Source organism: Siphateles boraxobius, unplaced genomic scaffold (assembly GCF_051911475.1).
Source record: "Siphateles boraxobius isolate OS27281-9 unplaced genomic scaffold, OSU_SipBor_1 26, whole genome shotgun sequence".
NCBI lineage: Eukaryota > Metazoa > Chordata > Actinopteri > Cypriniformes > Leuciscidae > Siphateles > Siphateles boraxobius.
In genome coordinates, this window is record NW_027508876.1 from 25,986,215 (window position 1) to 26,003,076 (window position 16,862).

The 16,862-nt window shown below is 35.2% G+C and overlaps 1 protein-coding gene across 3 annotated transcripts in view; it reads right to left on the reverse strand.

The window, feature by feature from the left end:
• slc4a2b (solute carrier family 4 member 2b) overlaps window positions 1-16,862 on the reverse strand; it is a 57,078-nt gene that overhangs the window by 33,137 nt on the left and 7,079 nt on the right. Inside the window, exons 2-3 of one of the 3 annotated variants that reach the window (XM_077245179.1) lie at window positions 7,119-7,177; window positions 676-858 (exon numbers count right to left, since the gene is read on the reverse strand). In XM_077245179.1, the coding sequence (XP_077101294.1) occupies window positions 676-735 (60 nt within the window). In that variant the 5' untranslated portion in view covers window positions 736-858; window positions 7,119-7,177. Of the gene's footprint in view, window positions 1-675; window positions 859-7,118; window positions 7,285-16,862 lie in introns of those variants that run through there. The other 2 variants (XM_077245178.1, XM_077245180.1) reach the window with 2 other exon arrangements.

Genomic DNA, 16,862 nt, shown 5'->3' on the forward strand with positions numbered 1-16,862 from the left:
ACTTTGTCCTATCAGTGCGGCTATCATGAAAAAAATTGTGAAGACCACTGGTATATAGGAAGCCAAGAAGTGTTTCTTGAGCAGCAAATCAGCATATTATGATTTGTGAAGGATCATGTGACACTGAAGACTGGAGTAATGATGCTGAAAATTCAGCTTTGAACACAGGAATAAAAACAATATTCCTGTTTTTACCTTAGCATAAAAAAACAAAACAAAATCCAAGTAAAAAAAAAACTTTGACCAGTGGTGTATATAATTAAATTCATAATATTATTATAATAGTATCACCATATGATACCATCCTTATAATGAAAAAAGTAACAATACGTTTTTTTTTAAAGGATGGATTTTTTGTTTACTCCACCACATAAAGCATAACTAGGGAAAAAATCCTGTACAACTCTTTTGCCCAGTAACAAAGACAAGGCTTTAACCTCATCCCAGAATAAAATGCATGTTGTTTTAACTAAAAACAACTTGCACTAACACATCTTTAAAAAGTCCCTGTCATTGTTTTGTCTCAAGATGCACACCAGCAGTGTTTTATTCTAATTTATGTTTACAAAAGCTACTTAAATGTCCTTATTTAACTATACCATAATCCCGGCTTAATCTAAGCCCTGTCTGTGAAACCGTGCTTCGAACCAATGAAGCACTTGACACTTGACTTACGTTGTGAAGGACTGACGCCACAGCATTGGTGAGTTCATCTGAAGTCACGGGGTCACTCATGGTCGACGTCAGGAGACTGGGGTGATGCAGCACAGGACACCCTGAACAACACTTAGATCTGCAGAGGCTTTAGCCTTTCTCTTTCTCACTGAGACTCAAGCAGGAGTTTATAGGCAGCATAACCTGTGAACAGTTTGAAATGTTAAATAACTTGTTAGTTGCAAATTGTTATATTTATGTTACAATGGTCAAACTGGGACAAAAGTTTGCAGTGTTTAACAATAATATGCTCCTCCATTTATAGCATAACATAACAGTCCCCTTCATAACCAAGGACTGATAACAACCAGATTAAAAAGCTGCTACTGTAACGACACGCAGATAAGAGACTCATCCTTGAAATAAATAACCATAAAATATTGGATGTGATTGTAATAGTAGATAAAGATTTGTTCAACTATCATTCATTTAACTGAACGCCATACAAAGATTACAACAATTGTCTCAAGAGCTTGAATAGGAATTCTCTAATAGTCAATTTAGCCTACTGATAATACAGAACTTGAATAATAAAATGTAAAAATCTTTTACTGTATGAATTAAATATAAAATGATTATTATTCAAGTTACTGAAGTTATTCAGAGAAGAGCAGTGAATGATTCTCGTTTTCTTTTGTTGTTTAGTTAACATTGAATGACAGACAGCAGCAGGTTTATTAGGCTGCTGTCACTTTAAGACCAAATGCACAGATCTAATATACTGACAATAATTTGATTACTTTCCCAACTGTTTATGTTTACTTTAGACATAAGCAAATTGGGCAAATACGCACAAAAATATGTACAAATTTCCTTCTTGGCGAGTTTTCACTTAAAACAAAGTAGCATATACTTTGCTCATTCTCGGAACTCGCGCACAGAAAGCCGCTCGGGGAACCGCTGCTCTTTCACAGACCAATGCGCTTTTAACTCTTTTTTTAGTATCGAGCACATCCGGCAGGAGAATGTATATTATGACAGTCATGTAACATGATTTGACTGATTTGGATGTTACGTAGGAAGGGTGACAGCGCACGACTTTAAAGGAAAGGAACGGAATGCGGCATGTTTTCATAATCGTTGGAAGCCAAAAACAAAACTAAAATTATTTTACATCGCATTCATAGTCAATAAATCATCTTTGAGAGCAAGGGGACCCCCTGGTGGTTCAGGGGCCCTACACAACTTACACACTTTGCATATGGTGAGGAGGTAGTTAACATGAACAATCCTGAAAAGCAGCATTTATTAATCTAAATTTCAACATCTACTAACATATTTTTGACATTTGAAGTTATCTTTAATACAGTATTTATTAACAGTTATTGCAACTAACTAATGAACAATGGTCCACTAAAATGAACAAGAAATGTATTTCACTCTGTTAGGTTATGTTAGCTAATGTATTAACTAATGTTAAAGACCTTAATGTAAATTGTAACAAACAAAATTTATTAACTTTAATACTTCCAATTAATAATCGATTTTCAATAGAAAGACAACTCTTTTTTTTTTAAAGCATTCTTTTTAATTGCTAATGTGGACACCTTTTAATTAGTCCTGTGTGGAAGTATCCTTTGCTTTGATGCAGAAGTCTGTGCAAAAATACAATTGTTCAATTGAGTTGAGGTTTGACCACTAACTGGAACTTCAAGGACGTCAGCACTCGTTTTTCAAGTCTTGCCTTTGTTGATTCATTTACGTGCTTCCTTTCACTGAAAGCAATAATTGTGTTTTAATCCATGCTCTCTGGCAAAAGGAGGTTTTCTGGCAAAACTTCTTGATATGTGGAGCAGTTTGCCCTTTATCTGTCCTGATTCAGTTCCTGTTAAAAAGAAACATCCTAACAGCATGATGCTGAAGTTGTGGTCTTGCATCAAACATGTAAAAATTCAGCGACAATCTTATCATACCATAAGAAAAATAAATTACACGTTTTTATCATCATGAGAAAAATGTCAAATTTCATAAATCTAATCTGATCAAAAAAAGATTGAAAAAGATTATTAATAAGAAGGTAATCAGAGAATAAGGCAACTTCAAACAACTTGACCTTGACACATGACCTAGAGAAGGATCAAAACTATGGTAAGGTTAATGCAATTGACAATAGTCACATTTGTGTTAAATTGTGGGCCGTGCCCAGTTACTCAAGTTCTAAACAAGCTCTTATAAAAAAAATATTTCTTGCATTTAAATATGTTTTCTGCATTATCTTATATTCTTCTTGCAACACAGTTCTAAGAAACTTGACCATAATATCTTTAAGAGTTATCTAAGTATAGAGCGCACTATATTGTAATCTTGCAATGTCTCATTAGATGCTAAATTTAGATATAGGCTGTTCCTCAGTACAGTTACATCAACTTTGTCGGAAGGTCAACATTTCCAGCACAGCTTTTCTGGACCAGACGAATTCATATAAACTGCATGATTCAACTGCTCTGAGAGTGGTTTCACAGACTAGGCTTAAGCCTACTCTCAGACTAAAATGCATGTTTGATCTGTTTAAAGCATCTTGGACTGACATATCTTAAAATATATCAGTGCCATTGTTTTGCCTCAAGATGCACACCAGTAATATTTTTTTTTCTAAAGCATGTTCATAAAAGCTACTTAAGTGCCCTAATAAGTCCTAAAAGTCCTGTCTGTGAAACCGGGCATGTAATATTTATATTTTACAGAGAAAAAAAATTGTTATTATATGTTTTTATTTTGCTTTAACTAAAAAATGAGTTGAATCTTGTATAAAAAAGTTGAAAATTGCTTAAATTACATTAATCTGACTTATTAAAATAAGTTAAGTTGAAATGAGATAGACATCCAAGTTGATTGTAAAACAAAGTTGCTACCTTAAGGACAGTGTTGTTTTAGAACTGAAGAAAAATCTGAATCTTCAGTTTAGATCTGAAGAAAAAAAAGAAGTTAACGGTGAAGTATGTCGATTTTTCGGCCTCTAGTATTAATGACTGTTTTCAAACTGTTTTCCTGAACAAAGTATTTTAAAATTTAGAAAATTGCACTAAAGTTTCTTTGTTCCAAAAAGGAAGTGTTTTAAAACAGAAGTATCACGTATCTATGATTGCACAATGAAAGATGATAAGAGAATCCATTCTATGATCTTTGGCTCCCAGTTTTGATTTTAATGATAAAAAACAAAATCGAATGCTCGAGTTGGTTCAACCAGGTGCGCATCTGCACATAGTCTATCATTCTCTATTAAATGGTGTGCACATACCACGTTTGCATTGAAAATTACATGGATGTATATTTTCTACAACTAAAAAAATAGTTAATGACCGAGTAAAGGAATCATGTTGTTTGTTGATTCCATTTCCCCTCTCAATTTCTTCGAAAGGTCAACTTTGTAACCACTTCAACAGTTGAGAAGCAGATACCCATAAATGTCTTATCCACTTTAACTGGTGCATATTTTGCTTAGCAACGCCAAATTATGTTATCGTCTACTACACTTACATTTACAATTATTCATTTAGCTGACGCTTTTATCCAAAGCTACTTACAATTGTTATATTTCAGAGGTTGCACGCCTCTGGAGCAACTAGGGGTTAAGTGTCTTGCTCGGGAACACATTTGTGTCTCATAGTGGATTCGATCCCGGGTCTCTCACACCAAAGGCATGTGTCTTATCCACTGCGCCATCACCACCCTAGTGTGATACTTAACCATGTACCTTGAATGTGAACCCAAAACAGGATTTTATCCTAGTTCTATGCAATTCAATCCACTGTACGAGTAACTTGTAGGTTTTCTAATCTAACTTAAAGTTATCCCACTAACTTCAACTAGAATCCCTCTACGGTTATAAACAGAGACCTTAGGATCATGCATCATTCCCAGTTTGGAAAATCCTTTTGTGAAAGGCAAACAGGCTTACTAGATTATTTTATGGACAAGCATGTCCATTAAATATAATTTCAGACAAAGCAAAGACGGCCAATAAAGATGCCATTCTGCAAATAGATTTTCAATCACAATGTGGAAACCTCACTGTACAAATATAAATGCTCAATGACTGAGTAGTTCAGCAAATATAGAATTTCTAGTTTACTAGTGACCAACGGCTCGTCCACATGAAAGATGTGTGCGAGTTGAATTTAAACCTCATACAGAAAAATGTTGAAAAATTGGTTTGGATCAAGAATTATATGGTGCAGCCTTAAAGAGCTGGGCTGGTAACTGAAAGGTTGCAGGTTCAAAGCTTTGACCCATGAGCTACCCATGTTTAAGACCAAAACTAAATCTAAGGTTTCTCCAAAAAAAGTCCCTGTAATAATGTCAAAACAAATCTGGGCAAATTATTGGATAATCAAGCCTAAAAATCATTCCAAAATTGTAAAAATTGATCACAGCAATAAAACAAATAAAAGAGAATGTGAATAAGATGTACTTTGTTAAAACAACTTAAAAAATCCATAAAACAGTCCCATAGAATTCTATTATAAGTGCAAGTATAAATGATTAACTCACAAGTTCAATATGATGTTTCTAATTGTGCACTTATTTGCAATTTTTTTTATCTTTTTCGTTTATTAATTTACAAGGTAGGTTCAAAACTACATATTGAGGCATATTTTTTAGGGGATGTTTAATAAAGATGCTTTGTTGTGTTCAAAAACAGCTAAACGAAACTCAGCCAATTGGGAAAATGCTGAAGTGTTTTTAAAAGTTTAAATAATTAAGTGACTCATAAATACATTTTTCTCTAATCCATTTTTAACAGTCACTTGTCACCACCTACTGGTGTAACGATGAAATTCGAAGTTACTTTAAAATTTTCCCCATTTATATTTTATTGTTGTTATTTTTTTCACAATATGAATTTTACAGAAAAACAAGGCAAACACATACAACATTTAAAGACGGTCAAAACTGATTTTCCTTGAAAGCCCTTAATGATAAGACATTCATTTTTTAAACATAAAGCAAAGAAAAACACAAAACAAAAATAAAGAATAAAATAAAATTGTAGCTTAGAACTGGGGTGTGGTATGTATTACTCTCAGTGACAATCTTTGCATAGTAAATTTGCTTTCTTCATCCTTCTACATAGTTCATTAAAGAGGTATTCATAAACTTTCAGACCTTACCACAAGTCTCTAAACAAAATCCGTTCTATGTTGCCTAATATATTTAAGCCATCCTTTCCAGATATTGTTAAATTTATCGACTTCCAATCTTATGGACGCAGTTAGCGCGTCAAGTTACTTTCAAAAGGTGATTTAATCTTTTTTGAACGCTTCCTAGACATCAGTGTTTATATCCAAACTATAAACTTATCTCAGTACTTGAACATAATTTGAATATTTGTAAGATGGAAAAAAATATTAAGTGGGAAAAAAAGCTTGTGAAGCTGCTTCATACCTATACATGACACACTGCTCTCTCTGGATCAACGGCAGCGCCAACACAGATATGAATGGTTCATTGTGATTTTATCCAAGGTTTAATAGACATGAACAAATCGTTGTCTTTTAGGAATGAGATTGTGTAGGTGTTTTCGAATTGAGATTGCGACCTTTTAACGATTAATCAAGCAGCTTCAATAACAACTATTCAACTGTTGGACGTCTAGTCAATTCGATCATTGCGACCCAACACAATGATTTACAATTATTCCTATAGCAAAAGGTTTTACACAAGCAACTTGATAATTGATATTTGAGAAAGTTGCAGTATCTGTATTAAGTACTATCATCTACAAAACCATACTTTTGGACAACAATCATAAAAGCTCTTTTTCATTTTGTATTACGAAACTTATTAAACACACTATGTTGCTGATCACTAGAGATGATCATTGCTGTCATGTTTAATGACTTTATCAAACTCACAGCCTCTGGGCTGTAAGCACACAGACTATTTCTCTATCATTAACCAATTAGATTCAAAAGTTACTTAAGTGGAAAAATAAAAGTACACACTATATGATGACTAGGCAATATCAGCAAAACAGTGGACTTTTCACTGTTGACTTAGCAATGTCTTGTGATCCGTCATTATATGATGACTTTTGAATTTCACTTCTAGATGCCAAGTTATAAATTAATTAATCTGGTATGTTAAATCTAAACAGTTAATTTTTAAAAGTATTAATAAAAATAAATAAAAAGGCATTGAACATTGTGTATACTCACCATTTAAAGTTATAAAAGAGTAATACAATTTGAAGGTAAACTAGTATTTACCAAACCGCATCCATTTTTAGATATTCTATAATTACAATTGATCAAACAGAATTTTGTTTGAGATGTTTTTGCATATAATGTTTTCTAAGACTGACCACAAACTGTTAAAATGGCAACTTTAGTTAACTACACAAAAATGGTCAGTACTGACTTTAAAGAAGCATGATGCAAACCCATTGAAACTCTAAAACATACCTCAAAGTGCTTACTGCAGAGAAGCCGCCGCTGACATCTTAGTGTAAAGCCAACAGCCACTGTGTACAGAACGCCAGAGGAAGAGAGAGAGAGACACAGTCAGAGAGCTGAGTGAGAACTTATAAAGCACTGCAGCATTGCCTTCACACACTCATACTCTAGTACTGATGGGTCAAACGCTTCCTCTGCTGGATTAGGTTTCCTCCCCTAAACCTCTGACAGCCTGCCATGTGACCACTGCTCAACAGTGAGTCAACTGTGACACACACACACGCTCACATATACAGTACACACTCACACACCTCATATCTATCTGTGTTTTAAATGATTAATAAAGACGTTTTAACAGTAAATCTCTCATGTAAGGAAATGTTCACCATGACAAGGACACTTGTTAGACACCACTCTATCTTTTCATCGCCTTAGGAGTAGACAGACACTCTTTAATAGGACCAAAAAATTCATTTATTTACTATTTACCAATGTTTGGTTTCACCAAAAAAATTGTTGAATCAAAAAAGTGCCTTTATTTGATATTCATGAATAAAATTTAATAGAGATGTTGAATTGAATCTTAACCTGAGTGACATTATTATGGATAAGGCATTAAGGATTTATTTTTATTCTTAAGCATGATGAACAAAAAAAATATTTTCAAAAATTATTTTTAACTGTTTTGTTTCTGCTTTTTAACTCAATAACGACTAATGGTCATTACTTAACAATTATAAATATATGCATTATGTTTACATTATGATGCTTATTTATTATTATTAAAAATAACATATTATAAATAATAACAATAGATTCATATAATTTTTAAAAATGGATAATAATAAAATAAAAATAATAATTAGTGTTATTTATGCACATTTGTTTTGTGAATAAAAAACAATTATATTTATTTAAAAATTTACATTTATAATTTTTTTTTTTTAATCTGACAGACTCAAAGCCACATCTATTGACCAACAGAATATTAAAAATAAATATTGAGCCAGTAAGTAACCACCTAAGAATCACCCAAAACACCTTAAACTAAATATAACATTTATCTATAGGAGGGCCTGGGACACTTTTTTTCTCCATCTCCTTCAATAAACTGTGCAACTGTAGAACTAAATATCAGTGGATTCATGGGCACATGTGTACAAAACATTGAACTTGCTCTAAAACTTTAAAGTCAAGCACTGAAGTTGCCATATATGTCTGCAAGAAGTTGTTTGAACTAACAGCCAAGTGTGTGTGTGTGTGTGTGTGTGTGTGTGTGTGAGTGTGTGTGTGTGAGTGTGTGTGTGTGTGTGTGTGTGTGTGTGTCTGAGTGTACCAGCATGAGTATGTGTCAGTGGGAGTCACATGGTCTTGGATCAGCCCAAAGGCCACCGAGAATTAAACTTTAGACTGCTTCAAAGCTTGGGTTTTCCTCAATCCCCAAAAAAGCTTCAGGAATAGAAGAACTTGGATTGGTAGTGACCTTTATGGAGTGTACATTTCAAATCCAAAATGCCTGTTGGCACAATTTTACAAGTGTGCACAACACAAGACCATACAAAAATGACAATTCCTCACTCATTCTGATGGATGCGTCGCCCTCATAATTGAAATAGTCTGCTAACAAAGGGTTTCAAAACGGTGTCATCATAAAGGTTAGGTTATTTATATAGGTTTGTCATACCATAAGAATGACAAACAGAAGGGTCTCCATTCACAACACTAGTGCTGTAACTCCCATGATATAGGGTGAGGCTAGATACTGAGGAACCTACTAACAACTAATGGTCAACAAGCCATATGACTAATCTCTACTACAGTCAACATTTGAAATGGATCAAAAAAGTTCATCAAAGTTGTCCTAAGACAAGAACGGGTATTGTTCAAAATGTATAACTTTGATGAAAGGTTTTGATCCACTTCAAATGTTGACTACAGTAGTATAAACCTACTAGACATTCGACAGGGACTTTTAAATGGTACGAACATACAACTAAAAACCTGGGGATGCGCCAATATTAAAATGTCTGATAGCCAATAATTATTTCCATGCTATGGTCATTAACTGATAAATGGCTCATATTCAATTATATACTACTTTGTTGAAATAAATTAAAAATAAAATCATTTCAATTTACGCATCACAACACTATATTGCAGAGCATGAAAAATTGATATTTAGATTAACATTTTTATTTAATTAGTGTTTTTTTTTATTCAGTTTATCTTTGCCATCATCTAACGCTCACTTAATCTAAAAGTAAAAAGTTAATTATCTAAAAATCATTTATAAAAATCTGATAACAGATATGCAGAAGTGATTTTTAATTATTTAAACTTTGACAAATTAACTAAATTATCATTGAATTACAAAAATGTATATATTATTATTTATAATAAAAAAGGAATAACAACAACAATTATTGTTTTTATTATTATTACTGTTGTTTTTTATTTATATAATTATTATGGCTGTAAAATCGATTGGTCACGATTAATCGCATCCAACATAAAAGTCTGTGTTTATATAATATGTGTGTGTGTGTGTGTGTGTGTGTATATATATATAAAATTAGAGTTATATACACATACAGAAATATATATATTATTTATTTTAGTATCTTCTTAAGGGACAATACTATAGAAATGAAACTCAGCCAATTGGAAAAATGCTGAAGAGTTTTTAAAAGTTAAAATAATTAAATGACTCTCATAAATTAATTTTTCTCTAATCCCTTTTTAACAGTCACTTGTCGCCACCTACTGGTGTAACGATAAAATTGATACAATCGTTATTTGAAGCGTCAAGTTACTTTCAAGAAAGTGATTTGCTCTATTTTGAACGCTTCCTAGACGTCAGTGTTTATATCCAAACTATAAACTTATCTCAGTATTTGAATATAATTTGAATATTTGTAAGATGGAAAGAATGTGTGGGAAAAAAACCTTGTGAAGCTGCTTCATACCTATACATGACACACTGCTCTCTCTGGATCAACGGCAGCGCCAACACAGATATGAATGGTTCGTTGTGATTTTATCCAAGGTTTAATAGACATGACCAAATCGTTGTCATTTAGGAATTAGTGATGGCTCGATACCACAATTTTGGCTTCGGTACGATACCAGAACCTAATACCTCGGTATCGATACTAAATCGATACCACAGGTAAAAAAAAAAAAAAAAAAGTCTCAATTTTAGTGACACTTAAAAAACACTGCTTGAAACTCTCCACTACCAAAATTTGCAAAGAAAAAGTATCAAAATGTAAAAAAAAATAATAATAATTCAGTCAGGGAACATACAGTAGGTTAAATTTTGATTTTGAAAAAAAAAACTGAAATTATACAATTAAAATAGGTATTTAAAATATTAATATCTATAATAATAGATTAACATAATAATAATAATAATAGAATAATGACATGACATGTAAACCATTAGCTGTCATGCAACAACAGAGAATTATCAACATTTATTGCATTTATTCATCTTGGTTTGGTTACTGTTTGGGTTCATATTAGTTTAATGCATTGCATAAAGTAATGTTAACATGCTAAACATGTATTAGTATATTTAATTTGCTAGGTCATTTAATTACTGATTGATATAGATTAATAAATGCTATAATACTGTTAGGTCAGGTTACCTAATGAATGTTGACAAATGTAGCTTAATTGTAATATTCATATTACTACCATTACTCTCTCTCTCGGCTTATTCCTCTAGGGGTCGCCACAGCGGCACTAATATGCCATTCATTTTACTATAGCGTGTCATGCAAGCAGATTTGAGCTTTCGTGTTTACCGTATCATATATAATTGATAGGCTCTTACATATGTGCGCTGTTCAGTATTCAATAAAAGTCTAAATTAAATCAGTTGAATGATGGACTAACCTGTCGATCTCTGAACTCTTTGAACAAGTCAAGATGAGCAACGGATAAGTCAAGTGCTATAGGCAGATATGATGTGTTGCCTCCCCGTTTGCAGAGTGGTGCATTGAGATCTGTTTCTTTACTTGTCTCATTACTTTTGTAGGCAAAGTAATGCCTTATTTCACTCATACTGCTCTCTCTATTTATTCATTTCGGGCGTGTAGAAATTCGTTTGATCCATCGTGTTCCTCGGTTGTCACCGTTTGCCGGTTTCGCGTGACCCGCGTCAGTTTAGGTAGCGCACTGCCGCCTAGCGGTGAACTTCGAAACAACAGCGCATCAAATACCGAATTGAACAAAATTATGATATTGTACCGTTTGAAATATAATATATACCGGTATTTTTGCAGTACCGGTATACCGCGCATCCCTATTAGGAATGAAATCGCGTTCGAATTGAGATTGTGACCTTTTAACGATTAATCAAGCAGCTTTAATAACAACTATTCAACTGTTGGACGACTAGTCAATTCGGCCATTGCGACCCAACACAATGATTTACAATTATTCCTATAGCAAAAGGTTTTACACAAGCAACTTGATAATAGTTGATATTTGAGACAGTTGGAGTATCTGTCTCAAATATCAACTAAGTACTATCATCTACAAAACCATACTTTTGAAAAACAATCATAAAAGCTCTATTTCATTTTGTATTACGAAACTTATTAAACACACTATGTTGCTGATCACTAGAGATGATCATTGCTGTCATGTTTAATGACTTTGTGTGCTTACAGCCCAGAGGCTGTGAGTTTGATAGACTATTTCTCTAGATCATTAACCAATTAGATTCAAAAGTTACTTAAGTGGAAAAATAAAAGTACACACTATATGATGACTAGGCAATATCAGCAAAACAGTGGACTTTTCACTGTTGACTTAGCAATGTCTTGTGATCCGTCATTATATGATGACTTTTGAATTTCGCTTGTAGATGTCAAGTTATAAATTAATTAATCTGGTATGTTAAATCTAAACAGTTAATTTTTAAAAGTTTTATTAATAAAAAAAAAAGGCATCGAACATTACGTATACTCACCATTTAAAGTGATAAAAGAGTAATACAATTTGAAGGTAAACTAGTATTTACCAAACCGCATCCATTTTTAGATAGTCTTAGAAAACATTATATGCAAAAACATCTCAAACAAAATTCTGTTTGATCAATTAAAATTATAGAATGACCACAAACTGTTAAAATGGCAACTTAAGTTAACTACACAAAAATAGTCAGTAGTGAAACTTGGATATATTTTAGAGTACCGGTAGTCAATCTGCTGCTTGTATAGCACTAGCAGTATATTTACTTTCCTCTGAAAATAACTCAACACACAGCCATTATCGGCAACAAAAGGGAGTACACCCTAAATGATAATAGGTGTATGTCGTTTAACCATGCAAAGCCACATGTCCTATTCATCATGTTCATGTGTTTGTCCGCTTGACAGGACCATTCATATTTTGTGTATCTTGTATTGGAGCAGTTAAAATTTGGTGCTCCGAGTACAATTCTCTCATACTGACCACTGGATGTTCAACATGGCACGTCATGAACTATCTAAGGATTTTACAGTAGAATTAGAATCGTTGCTCTCCACAAAGTTGACCTAGCCTAGAAGATTGGTAACACCCTGAAACTGAGTTACAGTACAGGCCAGGGTCATACAGAGGTTTTTCAAGACGGGTTCCACTCGGAACAGGCCTCGCACGGGTCAATCACAGAAGTTGAGTCCTCGTGCTGCGCGTCAGGTGCAGAAGCTGGCTTCAATAAGCAGACGCATGATCATGCCAGCATTGCTTTAGAGGTTGCAGAATCGGGAGGTCAGCTTGTCAGTGCTCGGACCATACGCCGCACACTGCAACAAGTTTACATGGCCGTCGTCCCAGAAGGAAGCCTCTTCTGAAGATGGCTCACAAGAAAGCCTGCAAACAGTTTTCTGAAAGCAACCTGTCCAAGAGCATGAATTACTGGAACCATGTCCTGTGGTCTGATGAAACTAAGATGAACTTGTTTGGCTCAGATGGTGTCCAGCATGTGTGGAGACGCCGTGGTAAGGAGTACCAAGAAAATGGTGTCTTGCCTACAGTCGAGCTTGGTGTTGGTAGCATCATGGTCTGGGGCTGCATGAGTGCAGGTACTGGGGAGCTTTGCTTCATTGAGGGAAACATGGATTCCAACATGTACTGTTTTCTTTCTGAAGCAGAACATGATGCCGTCCCTTCAGAAACTGGGCCGTACGGCATGATAACGACCCCAAACACACCGTCAAGATGACAACTACCTTGCTGAGGAAGCTGAAGGTGAAGGTGATGGAGTGGCCAAGTATGTCTCCAGACCTGAACCCTATGAGCACCTGTGGTGATCCTCAAGCGAAGGTGGAGAACATCCAGCGGCTCCATGATGTCATTATGGAGGAGTGGAAGAGGATCCGAGCAACAACCTGTGCAGCTCTGGAGAACTCCATGCCCAGGGGGATTAAGGCAAAGCTAGATAACAATGGTGCTCACACAAAATATTGACACTTTGGCACAGTTTTGACATGTTCACTTAGGGTGTACTCACTTTTGTTGCCAGCTATTTTGACGATAATGGCTGTATGTTGAGTTATTTTTAGACAGAGGACAGAGTAATATATACTGCCATACAAGCAGCACATTCACTACTCTAAATTATATCCAAGTTTCATTTCAATAGTATGGTCCCTTAAGAAGAAACACTAAAATGTTTGCTGAAACGTGAGGGGTGTACTCACTTTTGTGAGATACTGTACACACACATACACTTGCACACACTTGCTTTAGATGCTACAGCCCTGATTTATTATTATTATTAGCCTATTGCCCTATTCTCATTAGTGTTGCTAAAAACATTGAGCCAGTAAGTAGCATTAACTTTTGAACTAAAAAACTAGGGATACACTGATATAAAAATTCTGGCTAATATTTGTCAAAATTATTTATTTATTTTAATTAAAATAAAAATCAATAATTTTCAATCAGGCAGGGCATGCCTAATCTCAGACAGACCACTGAAAAACCAGCAGTGACAATCTGATTGGAGGCTGCTGTACTTTCCAGGATTTTATCAGTCCACAGGGAGTCTGTTTACAAGTTCCCTGGCCGCTACAATTAGCACCTCCGAGCAATTACTAGCCACTGGATGTGGCAAAGTTTGTGAGGTTTGTGGTTACTGTTAAAAATACTGATGAATGGGACAATATAAAAAGAAAGCAAGTGTTATATGATATATTCAGGGCTTTAGTATTTAAATATGCTAATTCCATCACATGCATTGGATACTTAAGCCCCATCCACACTACTACGTTTTAGTTTAGAAACGCAGACCTTTTGCTACGTTTGCACCTCCCGTCCACACTAAAACGGCAAAAACGAAGACCTAAAACGGAGAAGTTTAGAAACGCTGCCAACCCCGTTTTGAATCTCCGGAGGGCGTTTTAGTGTAGACGGGTCAAAACGGAGGACTTTATAAACGATGACGCATAGGCTCACGCTCGGCTCTCTGATTGGATGTCATACAATGGAAGAAAATGCACAACAACAGCCTGGACTACCAGTTACGTTAGTGCAAGTAAATTCTGCATTTCACAATGCTATAACTGCCTTCATGCGCCGGAGGCAAGCTATTATTCAAGCGATCTGACAGTTCCTGTGTGCAGCGGCGGTATCGACCGTACATGGAGTGTCGGTTTTGAGTTAAGCCGGGAAGAAGCAGCGCATGGTGGGATAATTTTATCAATGAAGTTGTAGTTCCTTAAGAATGGTGCGAAAACTTTTGAATGTTGAGATCGGCACTTATCAACTTCAGCGAAATCTGAGGAACAGTCAATCCGTTTCCTGTTTACACCGGCACGCGCATGCCCAGTGTAGGTGAATGGTGACGTGATCCGCATTTTCAGTCGTTTTAATGTGGACTGAGATCAGTTCTAATACGCAGCTAAAGCGCTGGTGTGGACGGAGATCGTATTCGTTTTAATTCTCCGTTTCTAAACTAAAACGCAGTAGTGTGGATGAGGCCTTAGGCCAATTCTGCTTGAGACACTTTACTAGCAAGCAGCAAACATGATACCTTTATGCACACCAGCGTGTGAGGTTCAGTTAGGTTGGGATAGACATCTATGATGCCAAACGGTCATGACTTCTTTAAATTTTCAAGTTTGGTCTTGACTTGCATGTCTGGGCTCCACATTAGGGGTGCGCCGATCCGATACTCAGTATCGGTACTCCGATACTACAAATATTTGCCGGATCGGGTATCGACCAGACGAGACTATCCAAATCCGATTCCGATATTGTACGCATGTTATTGTTATACAACACAAAAGACACAAAAACATTATAAAGCACCATAATGTTTTCGTGTACTATGTTCCAAGTTTTCTGAAGCCATTAGCCTACATATAGTTTAATGTGAGGTACAGATTTAAGTCGTTAAACTCAAGTTCACCTAACTTAAGTGCTTCCCTCCGCTGCGGCTGTAAGTCATTCTCTATTCAGCATTCAAACAGTTTGTCGCGCTCGGGTACGACATTCAACACGAAGAAACTCTCTCCAAGATGAGTCAATGTTCCTATTATTATACTGTAGATAAAGGTCTATGGTTTGCATAAAAGGACTTTAACTTGCTGGAGTTTCACATGTAACTTTCTACCGGGTGTCTGTTAGATCACAACACTGGAGCAGAGAGCGATATAATTGTTCTTCACACTCACATTAACTGAAATGTTAAACTGTTAAAAGGCCCAAACTAATGAATAAATAAAGTAATATATGTATATCTTACTTTTGTGCTTTGAACTTTTCAATGCGAAGAGCTGCGTGCCGTGACTCCATGTTGCTTCAAACACATCATTCTGCAAACGGGATGCGCAAGTGTTTCGTGCCGCTCTGAATAGGAACCTTTCATATTACAATACTTTTGCGCAATGGCGGTTCATTGATAGCCTTAATTGTTCTGTGACAGAACTTCTGTCCAATCTATCATATGTTGCTGCTTCATTAAAAAGTTGCGCTTAAAATTTTAAAAGAAATGTCTTTTAATTATATAGTATATATTTATTCTGTATTGTTTTACAAAGTAAGGAAAATAATGTTTAAGACAAGCTTTGATGCCTTTAACAAAAGAATAATCACAGTCTCTTCCCCACAGTGAGGCATATACAGATACAGTTTATTAGGTAATTTGGCACTGTTTTTTTAATTGTTATTTTAGTATTGGATCGGTCCTCGGTATCGGGCAAAATACTGAGTGCCAGGTATCGGAATCGGTATCGGAGGCAAAAAAGGCGGATCGTGCCAGCCCTACTGCACATGTTACATAATTTCCTAACAACAATCTACCTTTGACACATCAGTCTTTAGTCAACACATTTAATGCTCTGGTAGTAACAACAAGCCCACGATTCAGCAAGAAAAAGTGAGTAAAAACCTGCTGAAAACAGCACATCCTTCATGGTTTTCCTGTCACATTAACTTTTCATTGTCAGCAACTGCTCTGGTCATGATAAACAGGGAAGTAAGTTCAAGCAAATGCAGGAGAGTGTCAAAACATTGGAAAATGAAGAGAAGTTATTGCCTAACCAAGAAGTTAATGCCTCTCGAATCTCGATTGCATGAAGAGTGACGACAACATCCATAACTCCAGATAACGGAAGAATATTACTGCATTTCTCAATGCTGCTTATTAAACAATATATTAAAACAAATCAAGGGAGTTCACTCCTACAGTCCAATGCCAGTCACGGTTTGCAGTGCTCCGTAACCAGATTTCACAGTGACCTGGTACTTGGCTAG